A 25,477-nucleotide genomic window follows, 5' to 3' on the forward strand; every position below is an offset into this window, starting at 1 on the left:
ACACCCTCGTTACTACTCAGGGTCCTGCGTCAGACTGTCCCCCAGCCAGGTGTGCTTCAACAGCACCTGACGGCTGAAGGCCAAAGGGAGCTTCTGGAACCAGTTTACGCTGAAGCTGTCACCCTGCCAGATACACTGTTAGCGAGCATGCATTTGTCTTCATCAGACATTTGGTTCCCCAGCACATTTCTCTCTACACGGTTACTCGTTTCAGTGTTATAATTGTAAAAATTAGCAATAATTGTAATATTTTTTAGAGTATTTTGCTATTCAGATATCTTTTTTTTTCAAACCTTTTCTAAGGGTCATGTCTGCTAGTCTCTGCTTCTGGTTGCATAGTAGCTTAGGTCAGCAGGAGCTGGAGACCCTCCCTCCGTCCAGCAGGGTGTGATGAGATCAGTCAGGCCTGGGTCGGCTTGCCCTCTGTACTGCAGCACCGCTCCTGATCCACTTAAGAAAGGCAGAACAAAACGGCCCTGGCCTTGCTCAGTCTGTTCACTCAAGCTGTGAGATTTCTTGGGTCTGTATTTAGGGTTACAAGCTTCGTTTGTACAAATGCACAAGAATGCGTCCTTTCTGAATGGACCTGTCTGTAAATATTCTGAGTGTAAGTGTGTACACCAAGTGGGGGCGCTGCTCTCCTGTGGCCCGGCACTCTGGTCCAGAGAAACTGGGTGGACCGCAGCTGTCAGACCGTCTGTAATCTGGTTAGGCAAAATGACTTTTCCTCCTTCAGTTCTGGTCTGTGAACACCCGTGTATGTAACATTCTTGCTTGTGTGTGCATATTGCACAACAGTATTTGTGTTCACACTTGCTACTGTAAAGTGTGTGTGTGTGTGTGTGTGTGTGTGTGTGTGTGTGTGTGTGTGTGTGTGTGTGTGTGTGTGTGTTTGTACGTATGCCATTATCCTTAAACTCAAGACAACCAGGAAGACACCAGCACTGCTCCTTTACTATAAATAAGTCTTCATTAAGAGTTTCTCAGCAGTTATATGAGATCAGCGCTCTGCTGTAGTCTGAGCTGGGTATAGGGCGTTCGTACTAAGTTTTATAAAATCTTCAGACAGTGTAGTCTGGATTGGATTTGAATGCATATGTCTGAAATCTACAAAAAAGTACACTTAAAATAGTTTTCTTCTGGTAGTTTTAACAAGTTTTAAACATTGTGTGTGTGCGTGCATGCGTATGCATGTGCGTGCGTGCATGTGTCTATCCATGTGTCTATCCATGCTTGTGCAGGTCTGTTTGAGAGTAATGAGTGATTATTGATACTGTAAGCTTTCCCCTTGTGCAGGTAGGGCACACGTCATATACACTTCGCTCTACTCTCCACAATGTGTAATAGTGTCTGAAGGACTTGTCTTTAACAGACATGCAGGGAAAGGAAATGATGTGCAGAGGACATTTTATGAAGTGGTAAGCAATCAACTGCAGCTTTACCAGACGGGCAGTTGTGAGCAGACTAGCACAGCTCTATCAGAGGGGCAGTGGTGAGCAGACTAGCAAAGCTCTATCAGAGGGACAGTGGTGAGCAGACTAGCAAAGCTCTATCAGAGGGGCAGTGGTGAGCAGACTAGCACAGCTCTATCAGAGGGGCAGTGGTGAGCAGACTAGCACAGCTCTATCAGAGGGGCAGTGGTGAGCAGACTAGCACAGCTCTATCAGAGGGGCAGTGGTGAGCAGACTAGCAAAGCTCTATCAGATGGGGCAGTGGTGAGCAGACTAGCAAAGCTCTATCAGATGGGGCAGTGGTGAGCAGACTAGCAAAGCTCTATCAGATGGGGCAGTGGTGAGCAGACTAGCAAAGCTCTATCAGAGGGGCAGTGGTGAGCAGACTAGCAAAGCTCTATCAGATGGGGCAGTGGTGAGCAGACTAGCAAAGCTCTATCAGATGGGGCAGTGGTGAGCAGACTAGCAAAGCTCTATCAGATGGGGCACGGGTGGAGAAACAGCTTGGGTACCCATGTGGAGGCTTTTAAGATCCTCAGTAAATTTGAGAGAGGATGTGCTGCTCAGCAGGTTATAGATGTGGTTTCTTGGATTACTGTCACTATTAATACATACATATTTGTGTGTGTGTGTGTGTGTGTGTGTGTGTGTGTGTGTGTGTGTGTGTGTGTGTGTGTGTAGGGGGATGTCTGTTTCATGGAAATGTTTGAAGTAAGGAATTTTGCATGTTTAAAATGATTGAGTAAGAGTGAGCAGACCAGAGACTTGGATTATGACTGCATTCTGAGTCTCATGATGTTTACTGCTAATCATGATAATTTATATGATTATTTGATTTTTTTTACATTTGTTTTAATTTTAAGGGTCATAATTGGCTATGTTTCATTTACTTACGTAGCACATCTTTACAAAATGAGACAGAAGACTCCACTAGCACCCTGTTCACGTGTAGTAGCATGCGTGTGGAAAAGACTGGTGTAGTGTGCCTCACGCAGCCTGGTTATTTCCTCAGTAAACCAGACTCAAATGTGTGTGCCGCTCTATGTGCTCTTATTCTCCCTCTCCCTGCGTTTAGCACTGTGGGATCCTTCACTTCAAATTGCTTTTGCGAACACGGAGGCCCAAGTGTGCATGACAGAAGCGTATTTTACCAGCGCCACGCATCACTGACGGCTTTCTCATGCTGCGCGATCTGTGCTCCTCCACTCTCGGCGCTTGTTTCTCACTGCCTGGCTTCAGGAGAAAGGGACAGAAATGTGCGAGCCTTTTCCATTACACAGTGATGTCATGGATAGTTGGTGGACTAGAAGTGATGTGCCGTGAATGAATGAATAATTCACAATTAAGAATCGGTACTTTGAAGTCAACTATTAGGTGGCTCAGAATGTTCTCTCCTCTCCGTGGAGATGGTAACCAAGGTACTTAAATTCCATCCAAACTTGTCTAACAGTCTGCACTAGCCGTTAGATTGCAGCTTTGTGTCGGGAGTTTCCTTTGCTGCCTGCTGTTTAGGTTACTCTGACCTGCCTGCATATACCTCCTTCACATTTAACTACACTGGGTGGGATGTGGCTGTTTGTGTGCGTGTTTTATGTTCTGTTCATGTGCTCTTGCGTTCGTTTGTGTGTGCGCGTCTGTGTGTGTGTGCCCCTCGACTTCCTTTTGTTTACTCAAACGTAGGCAAAGTAATGTGGCTGTACTGAAGACAGACAAAGGCTATGACATCAGGTCTGGAAGCTAGAACAATAGACAGGATGAAATGTCTCCGGCTGTTAAAGCTGGGATTTCCTCAGGCTAGACCACGTACACTCCATCTGCGGGTAGAATTGTGTTTGCCCCCTCTGAAAAAAAACAAGGCTATTTCCTAAATTTTAACTTCACTTTGCCCAAAAGTGATGGTTACGAAGCCTGTGTGTGTTTGTACACGTCTGCATCTGTGTGCGCTGTGCAGTCCCCTGAGCTGTTCAGTCAGTCACCCTGTGAGTCCTGTTGCCATGCCACCTCTCTAGAGCGTCACACATCTGTCAGTCAGCTTGCTATATAAAGGCCTGGGTTTCCCTGGAGACGCTTTTTCTTTGTCACACCCTCAGTTTAGGTCTTTCTCACCTTCCATTTCTTGCGCTGGCTCCCAGAGTTCTTGCTATGTTCTTTCTCTCTCATGCTCACTCGCTCTCTCTTTCTCTCTCTCTCTCTCTCTCTCATGCCTTCTCTCGCTCTCTGCCCTCTCTTTCACCCCCTGTGGTGGAGTAGGAGCAGAGCTAAGGGGAAATCCTGCTTCACTTTATCAAGCTCTTTGGCGTTCAGGTGCTGTCCTTTACAGCTCGGGTTTGCTCTCTAAGCCTTCGCCTTCCTCTCAGTTCACTCCGGGCTGAATGATCACTCGAGTTGCTTTTTAAGCGGGTTTAAGTCTTTTTGGCTTTATAATGGCACAGAGCAGTTCCGTGTTGTTAAAGTTCAAACTGAATTCATAGCACACTGTAATAGCACAGATCACCTGAAGAGACGTCTTTAGCGTCATAGAAATGATGTTTGAAACGACCCTCTCCAGCAGTTGGGTTTAAGATCCAGGCAGTATTTCAAGCAGGAGCAGGACGCTTCTGCCTGTATGTTTGATGTAGGGCTCCGAGTCCCATGTAATAATGTCAGGATCTCCGTTGGGGCTTGATGAGGTCGCCGATTGCAGTTGATTGCGTTAGCTGCAAGTGATGCATGATGGAGTCTGGTGTTGCCTGTGATAGCCTCAAGCTAGGATTTTAGAATCCCTGTCACTTTACTCATGCTTCTTTGAAGTTTGGGTAAATATTATGCAGAGCCATGCTGCAGTGTGTCCTTGCATGTGCGTGTATGAGGGTTTGTGGGTGCGCTGGTCAGTGTTGTCGAACTCTGTGTATATATGTGCTTGTGTTAACTATGATTCCACACACTGCAGGACTCTGTTTCTTATAAATGCTGTTGTTTGTGAACCTGAGGAGGCTGTTTAGGTGAGAAATCGACTCTTTCAAGCTCAGCAGAAAGTGCAATACGTTTTATTTGATTGATGCTTCCAGATAAAGCCTTGTACTAAATCCATAGTAATACGGTTTGCGCTTCGCTCTGTATTGCTAAGAGACACACACAAACACACACACACACACACACACACACACACACACACACACACACACACACACACACACACACACACTGTCTCTGATTTCACAGACTTGACCACTTTTATACTCAAAAAGCAAATTCTAAGAGTGCTTTTGTTATTTATTTCACTGAGAAGCACTCCCACTTTGTAAAAGTCTCTTACCCAAGGAGAGGAGTGGGAGAGAGCTTATAATGGAGCAAACATTTGCCCTTAAACCCTCAAGGTTTTTACATGGGTGCGTTTTAACGCTCGCTGCGAGAGCCTTGATGCTGTGCGGTTGGGGTTGGAGTTTAAGGTTATCAGTGCTGGAGCTTCAGGTTGCGCTCAATAGACAGGCAGTGCTGTTCTGTCTCCACCCAGTTCTAGATTAGAGGCAGTAGGCAGGCAGTGCTGTTCTGTCTCCACCCAGTTCTAGATTAGAGGCAGTAGGCAGGCAGTGCTGTTCTGTCTCCACCCAGTTCTAGATTAGAGGCAATAGGCAGGCAGTGTCGTTCGGTATCCACCCAGAAGGTCTTTTGCACTTTTCCTCATTTCTCCTGTTCTTTTAATCGCACTAATTAAGCACTGTTTAGTCTTAGTGCAAGCTTTGCGAGTGTTCATGAGATAAGGTTCAGGTTTGTTAGTACTGAAACACAGTGTTCTGCTAAAAGATTCATCTGATCTCTGAGCTCCTGAATCTGCATTACTGCAGACAACAGACCTCTTTAAAGGAAAGGAATATGTTACAAACACAGTTGCCTGTCTGTCTCTTAGTATAGTTTAGAAAGGTCATCCTATCATTGCTGCATTAGCTCCTGATGAAACTACATGTGCATGTCTTTAGCCTATAGTATTAATACTAGTAATACTACTACTAGTATTAATTACTAGTAATACTAATAATACTCACTATATGTAGTTATATGTAGTAGAGCAGGGCAGTGCTAGCTCAGTGGTTAAGGTACTTGACTTGTAATCAGAAGGTTGCTGGTTCAAGGCTCACCACTGCAAAGTTGCCACTGATGGGCCCCTGAGTAAGGCCCATAACCCTCAATTACTCAGTCATAATTGTTGTCTTTGTAGTATCTTTATCTGTAGAAAAAATACTCTGTTTTTACCTGGTAGTAATAATGCTAGTAGTCTCAGCCACAGATCCTCTGCCCACACAAAGAGGGAGATATCTACAGTGCGTTAACCTGGCCACACTGTTAGGATTCTGCCAGTTGCATTTTGGTTATCTACAATTCTGCATATATACACTGGTCCGACAGGAATCAAAGTTTTGTTGTTCCAAGTAAGTTCAACCTTAGTCAATGCATACTGAGGGAAAAAGAGCCTTTTAGAGCAAGATATATCCATGGGACAGAAAAAGGTTTGTGAAGTCCATGGAATCTCATTATTAATTGAAGTGTTTTGCTTAAAGCAGTTAGTTATAAGTTATGAAAAAGACACTGCTTGTATGCCAGCAGGCTATGGGAAAAGCTTTATATTTCCAGCATAGCCAACTCTGTGAACAGCTACCAGGGTTTTCAACACGTCCGATTTTATTGGGTGTGTGTCCCCTTTTGTCAATTATAGAGAATCAAGTGAAATACCTCACAGACAATGGCATAGCTGTGGCTTGCATGGAGAAAAATGGAAGAGATTGACGTTGACATGGTGCCTAGGCAACTTAATATTGTATTCGCAATTCCCAAATTGCTTGTGGGCACTAAGAAATAGAGAAAAATGGCAAGGACCAGCATTTACTGTGAACACCTTTCCAACTGTTTTATCGCTGTTATAGGTGCTGAACGTCCTGCATCCAACTGAGCCGACATATACTTCTGTTTGCCCGAGGGACTTATGTTATGTTATGACTCCTTGTATTCAAGATTGCCTCCTATGTGTCATGCCAAAATGCCACAAACAGGCTCGGACACTTTGCTTGTCAGTCAAACCGCCTCTTCTTGCAGTAGGCAGTACATGGCCATGATAAACAGACTCTCCATGGAGACTCTGGCAATGCGAGACTGTAATGACTGTCATTAGCCTGTAGTAATATTAGTAGTAATGCTGACTGTCATTAGCCTGTAGTAATATTATTAGTAATGCTGACTGTCATTAGCCTGTAGTAATATTAGTAGTAATGCTGACTGTCATTAGCCTGTAGTAATATTAGTAGTAATGCTGACTGTCATTAGCCTGCAGTAATATTAGTAGTAATGCTGACTGTCATTAGCCTGTAGTAATATTAGTAGTAATGCTGACTGTCATTAGCCTGTAGTAATATTAGTAGTAATGCTGACTGTCATTAGCCTGCAGTAATATTAGTAGTAATGCTGACTGTCATTAGCCTGTAGTAATATTAGTAGTAATGCTGACTGTCATTAGCCTGCAGTAATATTAGTAGTAATGCTGACTGTCATTAGCCTGCAGTAATATTAGTAGTAATGCTGACTGTCATTAGCCTGCAGTAATATTAGTAGTAATGCTGACTGTCATTAGCCTGCAGTAATATTAGTAGTAATGCTGACTGTCATTAGCCTGTAGTAATATTAGTAGTAATGCTGACTGTCATTAGCCTGTAGTAATATTATTAGTAATGCTGACTGTCATTAGCCTGTAGTAATATTAGTAGTAATGCTGACTGTCATTAGCCTGTAGTAATATTAGTAGTAATGCTGACTGTCATTAGCCTGTAGTAATATTAGTAATGCTGACTGTCATTAGCCTGCAGTAATATTAGTAGTAATGCTGACTGTCATTAGCCTGCAGTAATATTAGTAGTAATGCTGACTGTCATTAGCCTGCAGTAATATTAGTAGTAATGCTGACTGTCATTAGCCTGCAGTAATATTAGTAGTAATGCTGACTGTCATTAGCCTGCAGTAATATTAGTAGTAATGCTGACTGTCATTAGCCTGCAGTAATATTAGTAGTAATGCTGACTGTCATTAGCCTGCAGTAATATTAGTAGTAATGCTGACTGTCATTAGCCTGCAGTAATATTAGTAGTAATGCTGACTGTCATTAGCCTGCAGTAATATTATTGGTAATGCAATGTCTGTGTGTCTGTGTGTGTGATGTGTGTGTCTGTGTCTGTGTGTCTGTGTCTGTGTGTAATATATATGTCTGCATGTCTGTCTGTCTCCGTGTTTCTCAGATCCCATACCTGGCTGATGGTGTGCGCATCCATGGGGAGAAGGTGACTGAGGCACTGCGACCGTTTCACGATCGCCTAGAGGCATGTTTCAGACAGCTGAAGGAGAAGGTGGAAAAGCAGTATGGCGTTAAAACGTTGGTAAGAGCTCAACCAAATTAACTCTAATAAACTGCAGTGGTCCTTGTCCTGCGACACAACACCACTTCAGTCACTCGCATAAATTGAGCTCGCTGAAAGAATTGCTGTTTTGCTTCATAATTTCAGGCTATATACTGCTTGCCAAAAAGTGAAGTATTATTGGCCTAACTCTGGGTGATGTCATCGTAAGCTGCTTTTAGAAACTGCTGATTAATAGACTTGTTTTTAGTCCTGCTGCAGCAGAGACAAACTACAGCGGCTCAACTTTACTGGTCAGCACCTGTGTTTGCTTTTGTGTGCTGGGGTTGAACCCTTTCTGTCAAATTGAGACTTGTTTTTCAGCTCTATGCAATTATAAATGCTATAAAAATAAAGGCTTCCCAAGAGTGTCAGTTAACTATTAGGCATGTGTCAGTGATGTTTAATTTGTACAAATTTACTAATTTTCCCATCTAGACATTTTATGGTTCTGAAAGTTAAATCTGCGCTCCTTGGCGTTTCCTTCTCCTGGATCCTGCCCGATGCCCCATTCCTTCTGTCGTGTACCTCACTGCCCCCTGACCCTTTCTGAACGAAGCCGAACCTACCACGCAGCCTCTCCTTACATCTCCACTCTTAAGCTGAGAACTTGACAACAACATGGTTGGGGGAGAAGAATTAGTAAGCTGAGTAGAGGCTGGGGTTCAGAGGGAGCAGGTATGGAGATGACTAGCATTGATCACCAGTGCCTGAAGCTTAAAGTGCAGGTGGTCACTGACCAGCTGCTGGGGAGGCAGCTCATGTGGACAGTGTATGTGATGAATGTGCGCTCAAGTGCCACTTCAAGGACGCCGGTGTGTGTGTGTGCATGTTTTCTAGCCTCCGCTGACTGATGAGAGGCGCGGCTCTCGGCCACGGTCCATGGTGCGTTCCTTCACCATGCCATCATCCCAGAGGCCGCTGTCCATCGCCTCCGTCACTTCCATGTCATCAGACACTTCACCATCCAGGCCAGGATCAGACGGGTACAGCGCGCGCACACACACACACACACACACACACACACTCTCGCACCTGCCCAGACACTCCATATCGCCACTTGATCACACAGGGTCTTCACACATCAGGCCCTGATCAGACTCGCGCAAAGCAGCGTTAGCCAGGTGGGAGAGAATATTCCATCATTGCTGTCATAAAGATCTTTCAAGCAGCTACTCCACATAATTCCCCTCAATAGGTGAGGTCATCATAAACAGAGAGCTGCTCTTCTAAATGTACTGCCAAGCCTGTTATGAACTAATCAATGAATGAGTGCTCTGTATGAACAGAGATGTCTCTAAAAGGGGTCATTCAGAAGAGGGAAAATGCATTGACCTAATCAGACTGGTTTTGAGTGTGTGCTCACGCATGTACGCACGCGAGTCTGTATACATTTGTACCTATGAGCGTGATTAAGGAAGGTTTGGGGGTGCGTGTGTGCTCTTGTGCACCCAACATATTAAGAGGTTTGTGCCAGTCCTGCATAGCAGGCATCGTGATGCCAGCCTGGAGGTTTAATTAACGTGCGTTTGGCCAGCACGATCTCATCAACGATGCCCTCTATTGCTGTTTAATTGCAAAGGGCATCACACCACATGCTCTTTCATTTGATCAGTTAATCCGTCTGGTTGAAGCAGCTTGATCGTTCCAACCGGCGCAAGCACAAATACCAATTATGAGAGGCAGTGTTGTGTGTCTAGGACTTGGACTTAGACTTCCTTTTGTCCAGCAAGTGTATAATGCTGAAAGACACAGTGATTCTGGACTCTCAGGCTGCCTGTCACTTAGGTATTTATGTGGAGTTTTGATTCCTTTTTTTTTTTTTTTTACAGGGGTGCTTTAAAATCTCTTGATAATGAGGTTGCTTTTGAAATCACACAAGCATAATGTCTGAGAGCACTTTTTTATTGTATTAAGTTGGTAATGCACTGCACTAGTAATAACAGAGATATCAGGACACTTTCACTGTGGACCACGGAGATTCTTTTCCGCAAAAGGAACAACCGAATACTTGAATTTCTGAAAGTACAGACAGTATATGCATCTTATCTTATCTTATAAGTCATGTGTGATGTTGATGCTGTTAGATGTTTCTTGGTCTAATGAGGTCTAAATTCAGGCCTTCAGAATTTACTGGCTTCTTTCTTTGAATGAGTTGCATGTAACCCTCACAGTTCAGATCGTCTCCCTGTGAAGACGACATCTACATCAATGCAAAGAGAATTCCTCAAAATAGTTTGGAATAGTGTAGATATAAGTAAAGATATTGACAAATGATTCCATGAAAGAAACACACTTTTTAACATTTTTTTTTTTAAAAAGGAATCAAACATGGCGATAGATGCATAAGTGTTAGGTTGCTGAGACACTCCATGTCTGTGTATTGCATACTTCTATTTAAAGCATTCTCTGTAGGCCCCAGACCAAATGTCAGTGTCACATTTCCCATTTGCTTTCCATTTTCTAGACGTGTCTGTGTGATATTAATGTGTCCTCAACTCTTCTAACCTCCTCCATCCCTCGCTTCCCTCTCGTGCGTCTACTCCCCCCCACACTCAAACTGTTTTCTTCCTCTGCTTTCTGTCGTTCCTTCTCCCATGTCCGTCGTTCTTATCTCTTTTCCCCCTCTTCACATTTCCTCCCTCTTTTCTCCGTTCCTCCGTCTCCCCTTCCCTCCACCTTTCTTCTTCTCTTGCCTCTTTCTCGTCTGCCCGCTTGCTCTGCCGCCGCCCCCTGCCAGCTTCGCCCTGGAGCCTCTCCTGCCAAAGAAGCAGCACTTCAAGTCTCAGGACAAGCTGGACCGCGACGAGCCCGAGAAGGACAGGAAGGAGAAGAAGAAAGAGAAGAGGAACAGCAAGCACCAGGAGATCTTTGACAAGGAGCTGAAGACCGCCGACGTCCCCGCGCAGCCTGCAGAGGCGGTCATTCTGTCAGAGACGGTGAGAGAAAACACACACACACACTGTGCCCACAAACACAGTCTATTACACACTCCCCTCCAGCTTCATTAGTAAATACACACTGGCGTTCAGTTTTCTATTTGGCCTTTGGCAAAAAATAAAACCGACAGTAATTGAGTTATTTTTTAATGCATCTTTTATGCAACATAACATGGCTATTGCTGTGGAAAATGGCAAGTGCAAAACACACATAGAACAAAGTCCATAATGAGCAGCTAAAAGCACCTGCTAACCTTATTGAGTAATCTCCTGTCTGCCGACAGTGCTATAGTAATGTGTGGTCCTGGTTTGTTTGGAGAGAGCAGCATGCCTTCCTTCCTGAGCGAGTTCTCCGTGCTCCATTCATTATGCCAGGCCGTTCCACATCGTTGCAGAGACTTTAAATGTTTCGCCGTATTATCAGTCTGTCCTGTTAATGTCTCTGGCAACTTCTTTCCCCTTCAATTTATATTTTACAATCCATCACAAATCTCCTAAAGGGCCCGTATCCTGCATCTTTTCTTTTGTTATATTTTTCCTTGATGTGCACGTTGTGTCGTACTTAATTTTTACACTTCCATTTTGAACCTCTTTATCCCTAAAACAGGCTGTTACTTCGCCTTTAAGATGGATTTAAGATAAATGAGCTCTGTTTTGATTGGCTGCTCTGTATTGTGCCTAATCCAAAAGTCTGAAAAGCTCCTGAGAACTGCAATGTAAGATTGTTCTTGTGAAATCAGAAAACGATTTCAAAACGGGCCATTTTTGCAGCTTCAATACCATATATGAACTGTAAGGACTGGATGAGTGAACGGAGTTTGAAACTAGCAAAATTTACATATTACTTCCAAATTCTTTTATTTCAATAAAGTGAGGGAAATCTAGATTTCCATGATAGGGGCTCTTTAAACTTGTGCAATTTCAATCCAGGGATTTTGTTCCCATTTAATACCACATGGGTGTGACTTCCCTGATTTTAGTCTGAGAGCCATCTTGACCAGAGTGACTGCCCCATGGTGTGTATGCTGCAGTGAAACCTTACAGCAGCAGTGAGCTCCGAGCAGTGAACCCTCTGCTGACTCTTTCGCTGCTTCCAAACACACATGGCTGTACACTGACCTGCTTTGTTGACCATCATCTCTTCTTAGCTCTGCAGTAGCTCCATATTACATGCATTTCTCCTCCTGCTTTCGGATCAGTGGTAAAGCCGCCCAGTAGTGAGATTATTCTGTTTTTCATTTCCTGACTCCTATATCACCAGGACAGGTAGAAGTACTGCGATGTGATGAACTTGATTTCATCTTCAAGTAAATGGAATAATACTAGGGTTATGATAGAATGTACTGCCATTTTCCCTAGCATGTGAAAAATAACGAGAATCAACATGCCTAAGCGAACCCACTGTATTTTCCTCTCTCTACTGTAACATGGATCATTAATGCCAGTGCATGATTGTAATTTGAGTGTGATCTCTACCCTCTTGTCTCTGTTTCCAGATCAGTCCACTGCGGCCCCAGAGGCCAAAGAGTCAGGTGATGAACATAATGGGAGAGAAGAGGCTCTCTGTGTCCCCGGGCCCTGCTGCTTCTCAGACACCTCCATCCGTCCCTCCGCCCATCACCCCGAGGGTCAAGCTCTCGTTCAGCACGCTGTCTTCCTCCAGTGTGTAACACGTCCCTCGACTACCTGCAGCAGGGCTGCACACCTCTGTCTCACATACTGTCTCTCTCTCTCTCTCTCTCTTGCTCTCTTTCTATTCCATTTTTAGACAGAGAGATGGAGAGACTGACAGATGCACAATCAATATACTAGTGATTACATCATATGCATTTGACAAAAATCTAATGCAACAGTCAAACATCACAAGAATAGAGTTTAGATGTAGCCATATAGTTGTTCACAGAATTTTTCCATTTTTACTTAAATGACAACAGTCACACTAAACAACAGCAAGCTAAATTCTAATTAGACTTTGATCAAGGGCAGCATCAACACTCTGAATCAAACCAAATTTACATCATGTGAATTTTTTTGCGTGTCTCTATATGCAGAAGTCTAGCATGTTTCTGTTTCAAGTACATCTCGGAAGGAGCTTCCCCAGTTAGTGAAGTGCTGTGCAGTCGAGACAAAGTGAAATATTCCCAAAAGCTCAGAGTTCTCCTCTGCTCTCTCTTCCTCTGAAGGATTCTAGCACATCCCCCTCAGTGCACACACACAGTCCCCAGTCTGAACATCTAGGAGTTGCTCTGTGTGTCATCATCCATGCCCTAAGGTTTCAGTGGGACTCCTGTCCTCTCTGCCGAGTGTTTAGACTGTTTTTTAAAACCATACTTTGTTTTAATAAAGTCTTTAAAATGATATGCATAGATCTGATCACACAATAATAAAGTACTTCATTTTACATGTGTGAAACATGTGATTGACTCTTCTAATATGTGAGAACATATTAACATAACATTTTATTTTACATTTAGATATATTTTTGTGTCCTATATACCTTTGTAATATAATACTAAATTACCTGGTAATTTGATGCTAAATGACACTCCTCACATTGAGTCTCAGCAGTGCTCTGTTGATTATTTGCAGATTTAGAGCTGAATGGCATGGGCTATGGAGACAAGGGTGAGACTCCACCCCCTCTGCCAATTAAAAGCAGTATGGGTGACTATGGAAACCTGATGGAAAACCCAGAGCTAGGCAGCCCAACCACCCCTCCTCCCCCTCCTCCCCATCAGCGGGTAAAACACACACTCATGCTCCCTGTCTTGCGCACACACACACACACACACACAATATGACTCACATGCACAACTTAGTTATTACTGAAAATAATAACATTAAATAACATTAACTGATTTTTTTTTTTTTTACATGTTTTTCTAAAAAAAAAATGCAAAATAATGTGAAGTGGGACAGGTTTGACAAGGCCAGTCACAGGAAGTATGCCCCTGACCTTTGTCTCCTCTGTGATGGGCTGAGAACACTTATTCTTACACAGACTTCATTCCTATACCTGCCCAGCACGTGGGTGGCCGGAGAGCAGAAATGAATAAATGAGTTTTTCTTTCACTCTGATTCTTTAACATCCGTAAGAGACTTGGTTCATTTTAATCTCTTTACACTTTTTCTGGCCTAACTATTCCTCCCCATTTCAGTGTGTTCATCTGTCATTCCTTACCACTGCTCTCCTTTATTAAGATGCACCACTCTCTTGTGTGGAAAGTATTCATATCTGGCAACAACTGACCCACCCCTTCACAACCATTTCCTGCCCATAGTTATACCCTGGTCCATTTCTCTCTCTTGGCTTGTGCATCACTCTTTAAGTGTTCTGCTTCATCCTGGGCCTTGGGGATAAATTAGTCCGATTTTCTAAATTCATTGCCAGCTAATATGTTTCCAGCATTAGCCTTGGATTGATTGCTGCCGTTTGGTGCACATATACACACGTATCTCGCAGTGGTAAGACACACGCATACACACGCTGATGACCAGCTGTTTTCATACCTGCATTGCTCAATGTGTTGTACCTGATGGTTGTTGTGCCGTGTGGCGTAGACCTGCAGAGAGAGGTTTAAATCTGACAGCTGTCACGCTCTCTCCATAATTAGGATTAAGCTGTGCGAGCTTAATCCAGAAATTGCACGGACATGCATGCACACACTCCTTGAACATGTTATGTGGCAGTAAGCATATGTGCTCAGGTAACAAAGAGGCTGTCACATGCTTTTTTTTTTTTTTTTTTTAAGAGGTTGTCTGTTGTCTTGCTGCTGTTGCTTATATACCAATACTTACTTTGTGTTTTTAAACCTTGGCTAGGGAAAGTGTGTTTAATGAACCCCAGGACTTTAGTCTGTGTTCGATCGCCAACAGGCGCATGTAATTGTTCGTGGTCCAGCTACTGTGGACCTTTGGAATTTCAGCTGTCTGCTGATCCTCTCTGGGGTTCACTTAGCCTGCCGCTTTACAGCAAGACAGCAATTATTCTCATTTAAAGTAAGATGTTTTTAATGGGCTGGTATGAAGAACACTGTTCTTTTAAATACCTCTGAGACAGCAGGTATGGTGTTAGAAATTAAATGGTCATTCTTTGATGTTCATGGAGCACTTACTCTCTCGCCCACTCTCATGCTTTTGCTCAATTTTTCACCTTCTCTTCTCTCCAGCATCTGCCCCCACCGTTGCCGAGTAAGACCCCCCCACCTCCGCCTCCAAAGACCACGCGTAAGCAGACCTCCATCGATTCTGGGATTGTCCAGTGAGTGTCATGGTGAAACGGCAGCGTAACGGCAGATTGACAGCCGACAGAAACTTCAATGCTTCTCCCCAGAGTCTGGGCTCGGGTGATTCTAAGTCACTCTCTCTGACAGCATGACAAAATGAAGAGTTCATCTTAGCTCCCTCCTAACCTTCATACTGACAGAACTGGTCTGTCCAGGGTATCTATCTCTCTCTTTCCCTCTCTCTCTCTCTCTCTGTCTTGTGCGCTCCCTTTCACTCATCGTTAGTAAAAGTCTCCACCCAGGTGTCAGTGCTAGGTTCAATATCTGATCTATTTCACCCTTCTGCAGGCCTGTAAAATGAAATGGTTTTATAAAGCATGTGGCTGCCGTAAGCAAATCAGGCCTTGATGGACACAGTTCCAGAATACACAGGTTCTGCCCAATTTGTCAACCGAGTATACCAGAATTTCCTTTCAATTTTACACCATTCTGCTGTTCTAGTTGAGATGTCTAGATTTATTGAGTCTTAGCTTTTTGATTTTTTTCTCTTTTCTTTATGACCGTATGTGGCCAGCTCAAACCACTTTCCAAAGCTGAGAGATAGTTACATCATCCTTACTGTTTTCACTTTGCTATAAGTGATGACCTTTTTCCTCAATATATAAACATATATATGTACAGATGTTTGTATATATGATTATTTTCATTTTTCATCTTTATTTGTCTTTTTTTGTAAGTTAATTTTATCATTTTTGTATTAACAGTGCATCAAATTAACTGGCATTTTTATCCAAAAAGGGCTGTTTAGCATCCCCATTGACAGGGACTGTATAGTACTTCTGTGTACTTCTGTGGAAGTACCCTTTGTTGAATATATGGGTATTTTTTTTCCTCTCCTTTTGTTTTGTTTTTGTTTATTTGGACTGTACACAACTAACTCCCACTGTACTATCATTGTATAGAATTTGTAATGCTGTAACCTTGGATTTCATCAGCATTGACTGTTCCAAATTCACTACTGACTTAAATAAACTCGATGTATACATTTTTAAACATGCCTGTCGGGGCTGTGTGGGTGCGCCGGCTCCAGTGTGTGGTAAATCAGTCCAGGTGTTGCTCTCGCATGGCCTGGACTCAGAGTGCAGTCGCTAGTTTGACGGTATTCTCCTTCTCTGCAAACTTGCCCCAGTGACCAGCTGCTTTACCGCTGCTGTCTGCTTAAATAGGAGATGCCACGGATCCCTTACAATTGCACTTGTATATGAAGGGTAGGAATTTAGAAGTCTGTTCTGAAATTGTTGTTTTGGTTTCCTCATCTTAGGAGGGTTTTCATGAAGAGTCTCAGAATGTGGGTGGCCATGTCAGTTCGGCTTGCATCTTTCCCATGATTTGGGATCCAGGCTTGTGAGACCAACAATTAACTCAACAATGCAGAGTTAATGTTCATTTTCCAGCAAAATTACACCAGAGCAACAAAATTTGTGCCAAATGAAAATTAAGCAGTTACTGGAGACAGTTAAGCACAGTTATCAGAAACACCACACTTAAGCACAATTATCTGCAAAACTTTCCAGAATAATGTATAAGGAATATTAATATAATAGCGAAAAAACTGGAGTACTAGTTGAAATTGTAGTTAGTTAGCATAGTGTCTCCTATGTGTAGAATGTTGCCGTTCAGGGTGAACACAGGGAGGAAGCCTGCTTTCAGATAACTTACTTTTCTGGTTTGATGTTTTGTTTGGAAAATGGGCTGAAGTGTTTTCAGACTGCAGCAAATGGGGGGGGGGGGGTGTTAATGTTATTACTGGACTGAAGAACCATAATCTGTTGTGTGGAGACAAAAGCATTATTTATTCACGCCCTCCCTCCCCTATGTGCGCTCAAGTACACTGAATTTCAAATGAAACAGTAAGGTTAAAGTGCAGAGCCTAATTTTGAGGGTATTCACATTTCTACTGAGAGAACAATACATAAATCCCAGCTTTTTTCATGCATAGTTCCCTGGTTTTAGAGGACCAAGTGTGAAGAGCTCATTCATTAAAACAAATAAAAATTAAAACTAAAAAAAAAAACAGGCTTCTCTTAATAAGCATCAATCATCAACCTAATGATGTCACACCACAATTACAATAACTTACAGCTTAATGGATTTTTAGTGCGAGTGTGTGAGGCATTTGTCTCCAAGTCTGGGGGGCCTTTTGTGATCATGTCTTCACTGGGCAGCGTCATAGCGCACCATAAAATAGCGTACAAGCTCTCCAGAGACACAGATATTCAAACAGGAGGGCCTGCGCACACGAAATCTTCTAAATTTGAAGATCATAAATGTAATTTATTCATTCCAATGGTTATTAAAAACATTTAAAGTTCATTAATTTGTTGCCTCAACTCTTTAGCTGTAATTACAGCAGACATTGAAATTGTATCTAATTTGTTCCATTATAAGCATTCCAGGGGATTTAGAGATGTCTGGCTTGATTGTATTGTAACTGCTTTATCTGAAGCCATTTGGAGGAAGAACTGCAGGAAAAAACTGCTTTGCGAGACACACAGTACTGGACCACAAAGACTAAACATGAGGTAATAGCAGACCTGAAACAGGGTAACTGTGACATGGTGATTCCTTGTGGTGGTCTTGGTGTATGTGGTGGATAGCATAGGGTAATGCATTCCATTTTACTGTCAATAGGTGTTAATGGCATGGCAAGATGTAGCTAATTAAATACAGAATACATATAAATACATATTAATACCAAAAACATGGCAAAAGGCTTCATTTATTTGCTTATTTTTAGCTTGAGTGGATTTGTGACATGGCAGTTTTGAAAGGCCAAAAATAGTGAGTGGTTGGCTGGTGTCTAGAGCTTGGTGTTGAGGCTAATCACATCAGTTACTGGGCACAGAGCTGACTCCTTACCCTAGTGAAGAGAGACTTCCTTCACACCTGCAGGTGCTGGACTCTAGATGGCGATGCAGTGGCCTGTCTGATTTCTCCGGGGTGGCCCACTCAAAGCTCTTGTCAGGGCCTTCACTCGCTTCCTTTGAGATTACCATAACGCTTTTATGTGAATTGCCCAGTGCCATCCTGATTTTAATACACTCGTGTGTTCGTCCAGAAGTGTTCGTGAGCTAAATTGAAATGGAATCCCTCTTTCTCTGTTCACTCACGCCCCCCCCCACACCTCCACCAGAACGTTCTGTGATTAAAGGAGAGTGCATGACTGGATCCAGATCAAATCATCACACATAAATGACCAGCATCTCCGTGCTTTCTGCACTAAATTGATGTGTCATTTTATTTTGGAAGTTGAAAAATAATAGTACGGGAGATGGTATTCTGACAATCTTTTCATGAGAAATGAGTTCTTCCAGTAAGCTTTTGACATATAAGTGACTCTAGTCACCCTTTCACAATATGGTATCCTATACTGTGTGTGTATAGCAAATCCACGTTCTTTTGTGCTCTTCTGTATTTCTGTAATAAAGATGGCATAATCTGTATGACTGCTGTAATTGAGTTGGCTCACTGATATTAATATTACCAGTGATCAGTCAGACCCCAGCAGAACTGCCTCTCGTGCTCCAGATGGGGCTTGCTGTGGCCCTGTGCCAGGCTTTCAAGGGTCTATGGCACTATGGCCTCCTCCACTTTCATCCTCGCTGTTTTGGTTTGCAGAGCACCACGTCTATAGAGGCAGCCCTCATATCCTCAGCATTTACAGATCGATGTGATGGACTCCCTGGATCAGCAATGAAAACTGCATCACTACACTGAGATACTGGCTGGTGGGGCAGGGATTACCTGCTGTCCATCTCTGCGTTTTAATTTTTGTTTGCTTTCTCCCCGCCTGTAGTTGTAATTTAATATTACATATAATGAATTGCTTTGGCAGATATAACATTTATTTGAAATGCTACCGACATAATGGACTTTTTAGTTGTTTTGTTCGTTTTTGTTTTTTTTGGGGGGGGGGGGAAATGTGAAGTCTAGTTTTTGTTCCGTGAATGATGAGAAAAGTTTGCATTAGTTTCTGTTTACATCTGCAAAAGAGAACTACATGGGCAAACCGCATTCTGTTTCTGACCGTGTTTGAGAGGGGAGCACAGATGGGTATCCATCTGGCAAATTGTGGTACCATCTTCTAAGCATGCTAATTGCTAAACGTTAAACAGTGAAAGTGGCATCGCTGGTCATGGAGCTTGTGGTGTCAGTTTTGCCCTGATGGCTGTGCACTGAGTTTGTGTTTGTGATCTGTTGTCTGGATGCTCTCTGTGTGCAGTATTGGGTACTCTAGGATCCACATTTCCTTTTGGGACTCTTCCCTTCTGTATGGAATGGCAGGCTGTGTGTACCTTGCTTCAGTGCAACATGCGAGTAATGCTTCAAAGCACAGCACAACATGCGAGTAATGCGTCCAAGCACAGCGCAACATGCGAGTAATGCGTCCAAGCACAGCGCAACATGCGAGTAATGCGTCCAAGCACAGCGCAACATGCGAGTAATGCTTCAAAGCACAGTGCAACACTGATAATGGTTCTACTGTTGGTCACGTGGTGCTAATCGTGGTTTACCTTCTTATTTTATTTCACTCGTCTTATTCCCTCCCCCTCCCTTATCAGACACTTCATTAGGTCTAAAGACACAGTCGCGACGCTGCCACAGCTGCACTGAAGGAGGGTTCCTGCATGCTGCAGGGATTTTGATGTCTGTGCCCAGTAATGGCTGCCCTGCCCTCGCCTTCCCCGTTTCCCCTTCCTCGCCTCTTTGATGCATCAGAGGCAGTGCTTGCCCATTATATCTAGTCATTTTACCTGGAGCAGGATCACCGTGTTCTGGTATGATCCTGCAGAAATGACGAACTACACCCACGACTTTCACACACTTGTGTGGAAGTAATGCACCATTGTTGCATCACTGCACTGCCATTTCCATAGCAAAAAAATGTATGGGCGGGTTATCTATATACAGGGATTAGACACTGAACGAATGTGTACTTTGAAAAAAGTCATTTCCAGAGAAGTTCATTTTTAGCCTAGAACCTGCACTAAATGTGCATCTGGGGAAATTTGACAAAGCCAGTTTCAGCAAGTCCATATGCACTCTTCCTCTGCCCAGAGGCAGCAGCACATGGCGCAGCTGGACCACGAACCTGCATGCCAGCAGTTAGGAGTAATTCTGCCCTGCTGTTTATTTGAATGGCTGCACCCTAAGGACCCGTAAACAAATAAAAGCTTGATTGATCTGGGTTGTTGTTTTTTTGTTTTTTTTTTTACACATTTTAAGCAAATCACTGAACTAATTAAGCTTAATATATTCTTTAATTGAAATAAATCAGCACGCCATTAGGAAATCCTGCCAGATAGATGGATGTGCAGGGGAAAAAAAAAAACTCCCTGGTTTATAAACTCAGCCCAGTAATCACTAATCAATGACCACCCTCCAACTCATTGATCAGGCAAGTGGCCCCAGCACTGTGGAAACAATTAGCTTGGCTATAAGTCTCTGGGCTTCAAGAACTCCAATTTCCAACTAGTTCAGATTGCTGCTCAGGAGGGGACGTGAGAGGTTCGTGGTCCAGCTGCGCCAGGTGCTGCTGCCTCTGAGCAGAAGAGCCATGCATATGGACTTGCTGAAACTGACTTTGTCAGATTTCCCTTAAAATGCACACTGATTCATCATCAGGCTGTGTTTGTGTGTCACAGTGAGCGTCTTTCCTGTACTGTTAAAGAAAGTCTGGTCCGCTGCCTCTTGTGATCTCACCGCTGTTCAGCAGGAGGCTGCAGATGCCTTTGCATTATGCTCCCCCTGCCTTAATGAAATTAATTTGCAAAAAGATTCAACCATCTCTCTTGATCCGTCTCATTCTGTTGCTCTCCCGGACTCTCTCCTTACTCTCGTCCCTCTCTCGCCCTGAAATGTATTTACTATGTGCTGCGTGGGGCTGTCATTTATCACATGCCTTCTGCAATGTGTTGTGTGTACATTCATTTCCCCCTGACACGCTTTCATTTGTTCGGCTACTTAAAGTGAGAATTGTTTCTGTTCTAACGCCTCTCTTGTATAATGAATCGCAGCCGTTCACATGCATTTTGCACTGCTGTGTGTCCTAGTTCAGGCCTGATCTCTGTTGAGCCGGACTCCTTTCTGTCAATGATCAGAATCTGAACAGAGAGACCCGAGTTCTCTGTGCTGATGTCAAGGGAGATGCCAGTTGTAGTAACTTTTTTTTTTTTGCTTGATTTATTCTTTTAAAATCCGTAATCCCCAAAAGTTCTTATTCAGCATAAACTGTTTGTCAACTGTTCGTCTGAAGCCTTTTACTGAGTTACCTCATGTTCCTCTATCCAGTTCAGTCAGACACATCTTAACTGCTGTTAATTGTTTATTCCTCTGAATTAATTGGTGCGATGGGCGGCTGGTTTATAGACTACACATTGACCAATGGTGGAGCTACTTGGACATGCTCAATTTAACATAGATGAGCGTGTGTGTGTGCGTGTGCGTGTGCGTGTGCGTGTGCGTGCGCGTGCGTGTGTGTGTGTGTGTGTGTGTGCGTGCGTGCGTGTGTGTGTGTGTGTGTGCGTGTGAGTGAGAGAGGCAGAGAAAATTGGACTTGCTCCTCTTTATTGGGAAGTTGTAGTTCAGTTACTTGGGGATAAGAAGAAGCAAAAATTGACAGCATTTTAGTGATTTTGGAGAACATCCCCACTAATCTGTGGGCAGTGGTAGCTTAGTGTTTAAGGTACTTGACTTGTAGTTGGAAGGTTGCCGGTTCAAGTCCCGGCAAGTTGCCACTGTTGGGACCCTGAGCAAGGCCCTTAATCCTCAGTTGCCCCTAGAGGGGAGCTCTACAGCAACCCTAAATCAGATTTAAGCATGCAGTGAATATTTCCCTCTTATCCCCATATCTGATCAGCAGACAATATATGCATCTGTGACTCTCTAACTCTAAATCTCTTGCTATCTCATCTGTCTGTCACACACTCTGGACATATGAGCACAAAATTTACACACGTCATGTTTTATCGGCATGAAAATGCACACGTTTGACAATGTGTGTAGATCAATAAATCTTTTATTAACTGTTTTAATTGTCTTCTAACGTCGTCCTGGATGTTACAGTAAACCAAAAACATTTGTTAAGGTGTTTGGTGGTTTACTCTCACCCCAGATGTTGATCTCTCTCTGATGGTAGCAGTCATTCACATACAAATCCCTGGGTTCAAAGGCAAAGAGCATTTCCAGTCAGTTTACTATACAATGCTCAGCACTACACATGATGGTAAAACTCCAAAAGAAATACTGAAATTATGCTACTATGTATTTATTTATTTATTTAGTTAGTTAGTTAGTTAGTTAAATGCTAATTGATGCCCCTTAACAGCAAAGTGTTCCTGCTGCCATCTACAAGACTTATGAAAGTGCTTCTTCCACATTGAATGAACTATAGCAGTGGACAAACAGACAGACATGGTTATGCATGCAGAATTATAAAAACAATTCCTACATTGTATGGGCATAGCTAAAGTGTTCCTGAGTAATCATACCTCATGAATAGCCTTATCGAGCAGTGTTGTATGGTGTAATATGTTGTGCCAAGCAAGTGCTGCAGACATTAAAATGCTTATTAGAAAAGGGAGGAGAATTTGACTGTACACCAATATGAACCACTTATGGAGAACATGCATAAATCATAAACACCTGCACCAGAGGAGAATGACAGCAGGATAATCCCAAACATTGTTGAATTTTATACTGGTCCAGTATAGCTTTGGCATATGCCAATGATGTACAGGTTCATTTAAAAACTCTGATAACCTAATTTTGTGTAAATTCCACCCACACATGCGTAAACTGCATTCGTTTCTGTGGCTCTCGTTGATCTACATGCTTGTTCTAAATCCCCACTCACTCTGGAATTAAACATGAGCGCTGGTCTGTGTAGCATCACTAACATTCCCTCAGCTATGCAAATAAATGAGAATATATGAATGAATAATTAATTAGATTCTGGTTGTCCATGCGAAACTTTCCAATCAACTCTGTTTGCAGGATGATGTCTAATGGCCTGCAAACACTAGCGCTAAGAAGCCCAGTGGATCATGATCAGACACGTGGGAAGATGTTTTAAGTAGTGGGTGCTGCTAGCTGAATGTAAAATGAGTGATGTCATTGTTTTGTTTGTTTGTTTTTAATCTATATAGTGCATCCCAGATCACATCCCACATGAATGTGTGGAGGAGCCATGTCCTCAACAAATAATTAAAATTATGTAAATGTTTTTATCCACACAACTCCATTTAAACCCATTTTACACACACCATATGTTTTTTACAATCTTTTGGGTGAATTTGTAAAGTTTACAGCTATTGCTGAGTATAAGAAGCTACAGACTGCAGCCCCCATATTGGACACAAGGGGGAGCCACAGCCCTGGCAGCATAACTGAGATTTGACTACTGGATTCCTAATAGATTTCAGCGTCTTCTGGGAGAATATATAACTCACTGTTCCCCAAATCCTGGGCTGGAAGCATCGTCATGGAGAACTACAGTGAGTGGAATCGTCCCGTTATCCTTGGTCTAAAGAGTAACTTCTAGAAACTTGATAGTGGATGACTTTCCTGTATTGCTTTATAAACACTTTGCATCTGTTGTGGTGGAGAACTTGCTGTACTGTTGAATTAGCTCCTGTGAGTGGTTGCCTTGGCAACCATCATCATATGCAAGGACTGGCAGTGAATGTAAATGATTCCGAGAAGCATTTCTTCCCCAGGACTTTCATTCCTACAAAAACACGCACATATTCTGAAACGCCCCACTCAGACATACTCCCCACATACTGGTCGTGTACTCTGATCCCACTATGGTGGATTATAGCTGTAATATGAGAAAGCACACATCACTGTAATCATTTTGTCAGTTAACACAAAGATGTTTTCGGGAACCTTGGATAGGAAAGTGGTAGCATTCATCCCTCTTATTACATCACAGCTGTTCAAAATGTCGAGCCCTTCGCAAAAGCAAACTGCTCAGCTAAGCCCCCCAAACCCTGTAGTCCACTTCAGCCTGATACAGCAGACTGACTGTAGGAATTAAATTTCCAGGTGAATATAAGCCAGCAGCCCAAACGGTCAGGGTCTGGGATGAACTCTGCAAGACTTTCTATCATTCTGATCTCTCTTTCTGGTGAAAACAAACACCTTTACTGGTCCTGTATACTGTCTCGAGATTTCATGACTGTGAAGGTAGCAGGTACGTGCCCAGATCCACCTTTCTCCAGCTATCCTCAGTCGAGTCTAGGTGCTCTCCACTGTAACTAGGTATTAGCAAGGTTACACTTACATTTATGGCATTTTGAAGAAGCTCTCATCCAGAGCAAGTTACAAAAGAGCTTTGTCATTTACTCATAGAATGATTAAAGATACCCATCAATAGGATATCTATTAATACCCAAACACACACACACACACACACACCTGTAAGTGAATTATTCTTCATGAAGTTAACTAATGGGATAAAGACCTAGCTTGACATGCACCCCAGTGGTCTGCTCTTAGCCTAATGAAAACTGTTAGTCTAGCTAAGATATGATTGTATAAACAGCAGTCTCAGGTTCTGGAACACATTGTCCAGGTCAATGTTAGCCCGTCTATTTCGATATATAAAGACTTGACTCACTCCACTGGCTCTCACTCTTGAGATTTTGCAACTTTTTATGTCATGTCCTACCGTATGACATCTGTTGTAAAAGCTGCAGATTTCACAGGTTTGCAGCACTGCATTTTCCAATAATTAATTCTTACAGACAGAAACTCATATGTAAGTAAATATATAGGTGTGCTTCATAGTGCAATTAGGTCAGATTGCTGGAGTGCATACAAAGCAGATTAAATATGGGATGGTATTTATACAACTCATATAAACCTCTTGACTTTTCTTTCACTATAAATGTATCTAGTGGGGGACCTGTATATAGAGAGCCTTTTACTCATCCATGCTTGTGACGTTTCCAACTGAAACTTTTTGACTATTGGCTCTTTCTTTTTTCTTTTTTTCTTTTTTTAAACCAAAAGATATGTTGGAGAATAACTAAGAGCTAAATGTAAGGTATGTTTTAGTTCTGTCAGTCAAGAATCTTTGGATCTGATTACACTAAATTCAATTCCAAAGTGAAACTGCGGAATATCCAGATATAAAACAACAGAAAAGTGACATGATGAGGCATATTAACTATGAATTACTGTAAGGAAATCATCATTCCAAGGGGAATTACACAGTTGAGTCACATTAGATTGAATGCCTGTTCAGGGCAAACAGTCACCACGTTATGAATTCAAAGGCCTTGCTTGGCCTCCATAATCATCACAACTTAACATTACCCAACCTTTATGGAAGCTTCTGAAGTGTGAAGGATCTCTCGCTGGCTTTTTGCCTGAAGCAATAT

The 25,477-nt window shown here is 42.8% G+C and overlaps 1 protein-coding gene across 4 annotated transcripts in view; it reads left to right on the forward strand.

The window, feature by feature from the left end:
- Positions 1 to 17,402, forward strand: part of dock1 (dedicator of cytokinesis 1) — a 184,064-nt gene extending 166,662 nt beyond the window's left edge. For all 4 annotated transcript variants that reach the window (XM_035533660.1, XM_035533661.1, XM_035533662.1 and 1 more), the window contains 6 exons: positions 7,709 to 7,846; positions 8,705 to 8,850; positions 10,605 to 10,803; positions 12,300 to 12,465; positions 13,393 to 13,544; positions 14,973 to 17,402. In XM_035533660.1, the coding sequence (XP_035389553.1) occupies positions 7,709 to 7,846; positions 8,705 to 8,850; positions 10,605 to 10,803; positions 12,300 to 12,465; positions 13,393 to 13,544; positions 14,973 to 15,068 (897 nt within the window). In that variant the 3' untranslated portion in view covers positions 15,069 to 17,402. The remainder of the gene's footprint in view (positions 1 to 7,708; positions 7,847 to 8,704; positions 8,851 to 10,604; positions 10,804 to 12,299; positions 12,466 to 13,392; positions 13,545 to 14,972) is intronic.
- The last annotated feature ends 8,075 nt before the right edge of the window (positions 17,403 to 25,477 follow it).

The sequence above is a fragment of the Electrophorus electricus genome, chromosome 14, assembly GCF_013358815.1.
Source record: "Electrophorus electricus isolate fEleEle1 chromosome 14, fEleEle1.pri, whole genome shotgun sequence".
NCBI lineage: Eukaryota > Metazoa > Chordata > Actinopteri > Gymnotiformes > Gymnotidae > Electrophorus > Electrophorus electricus.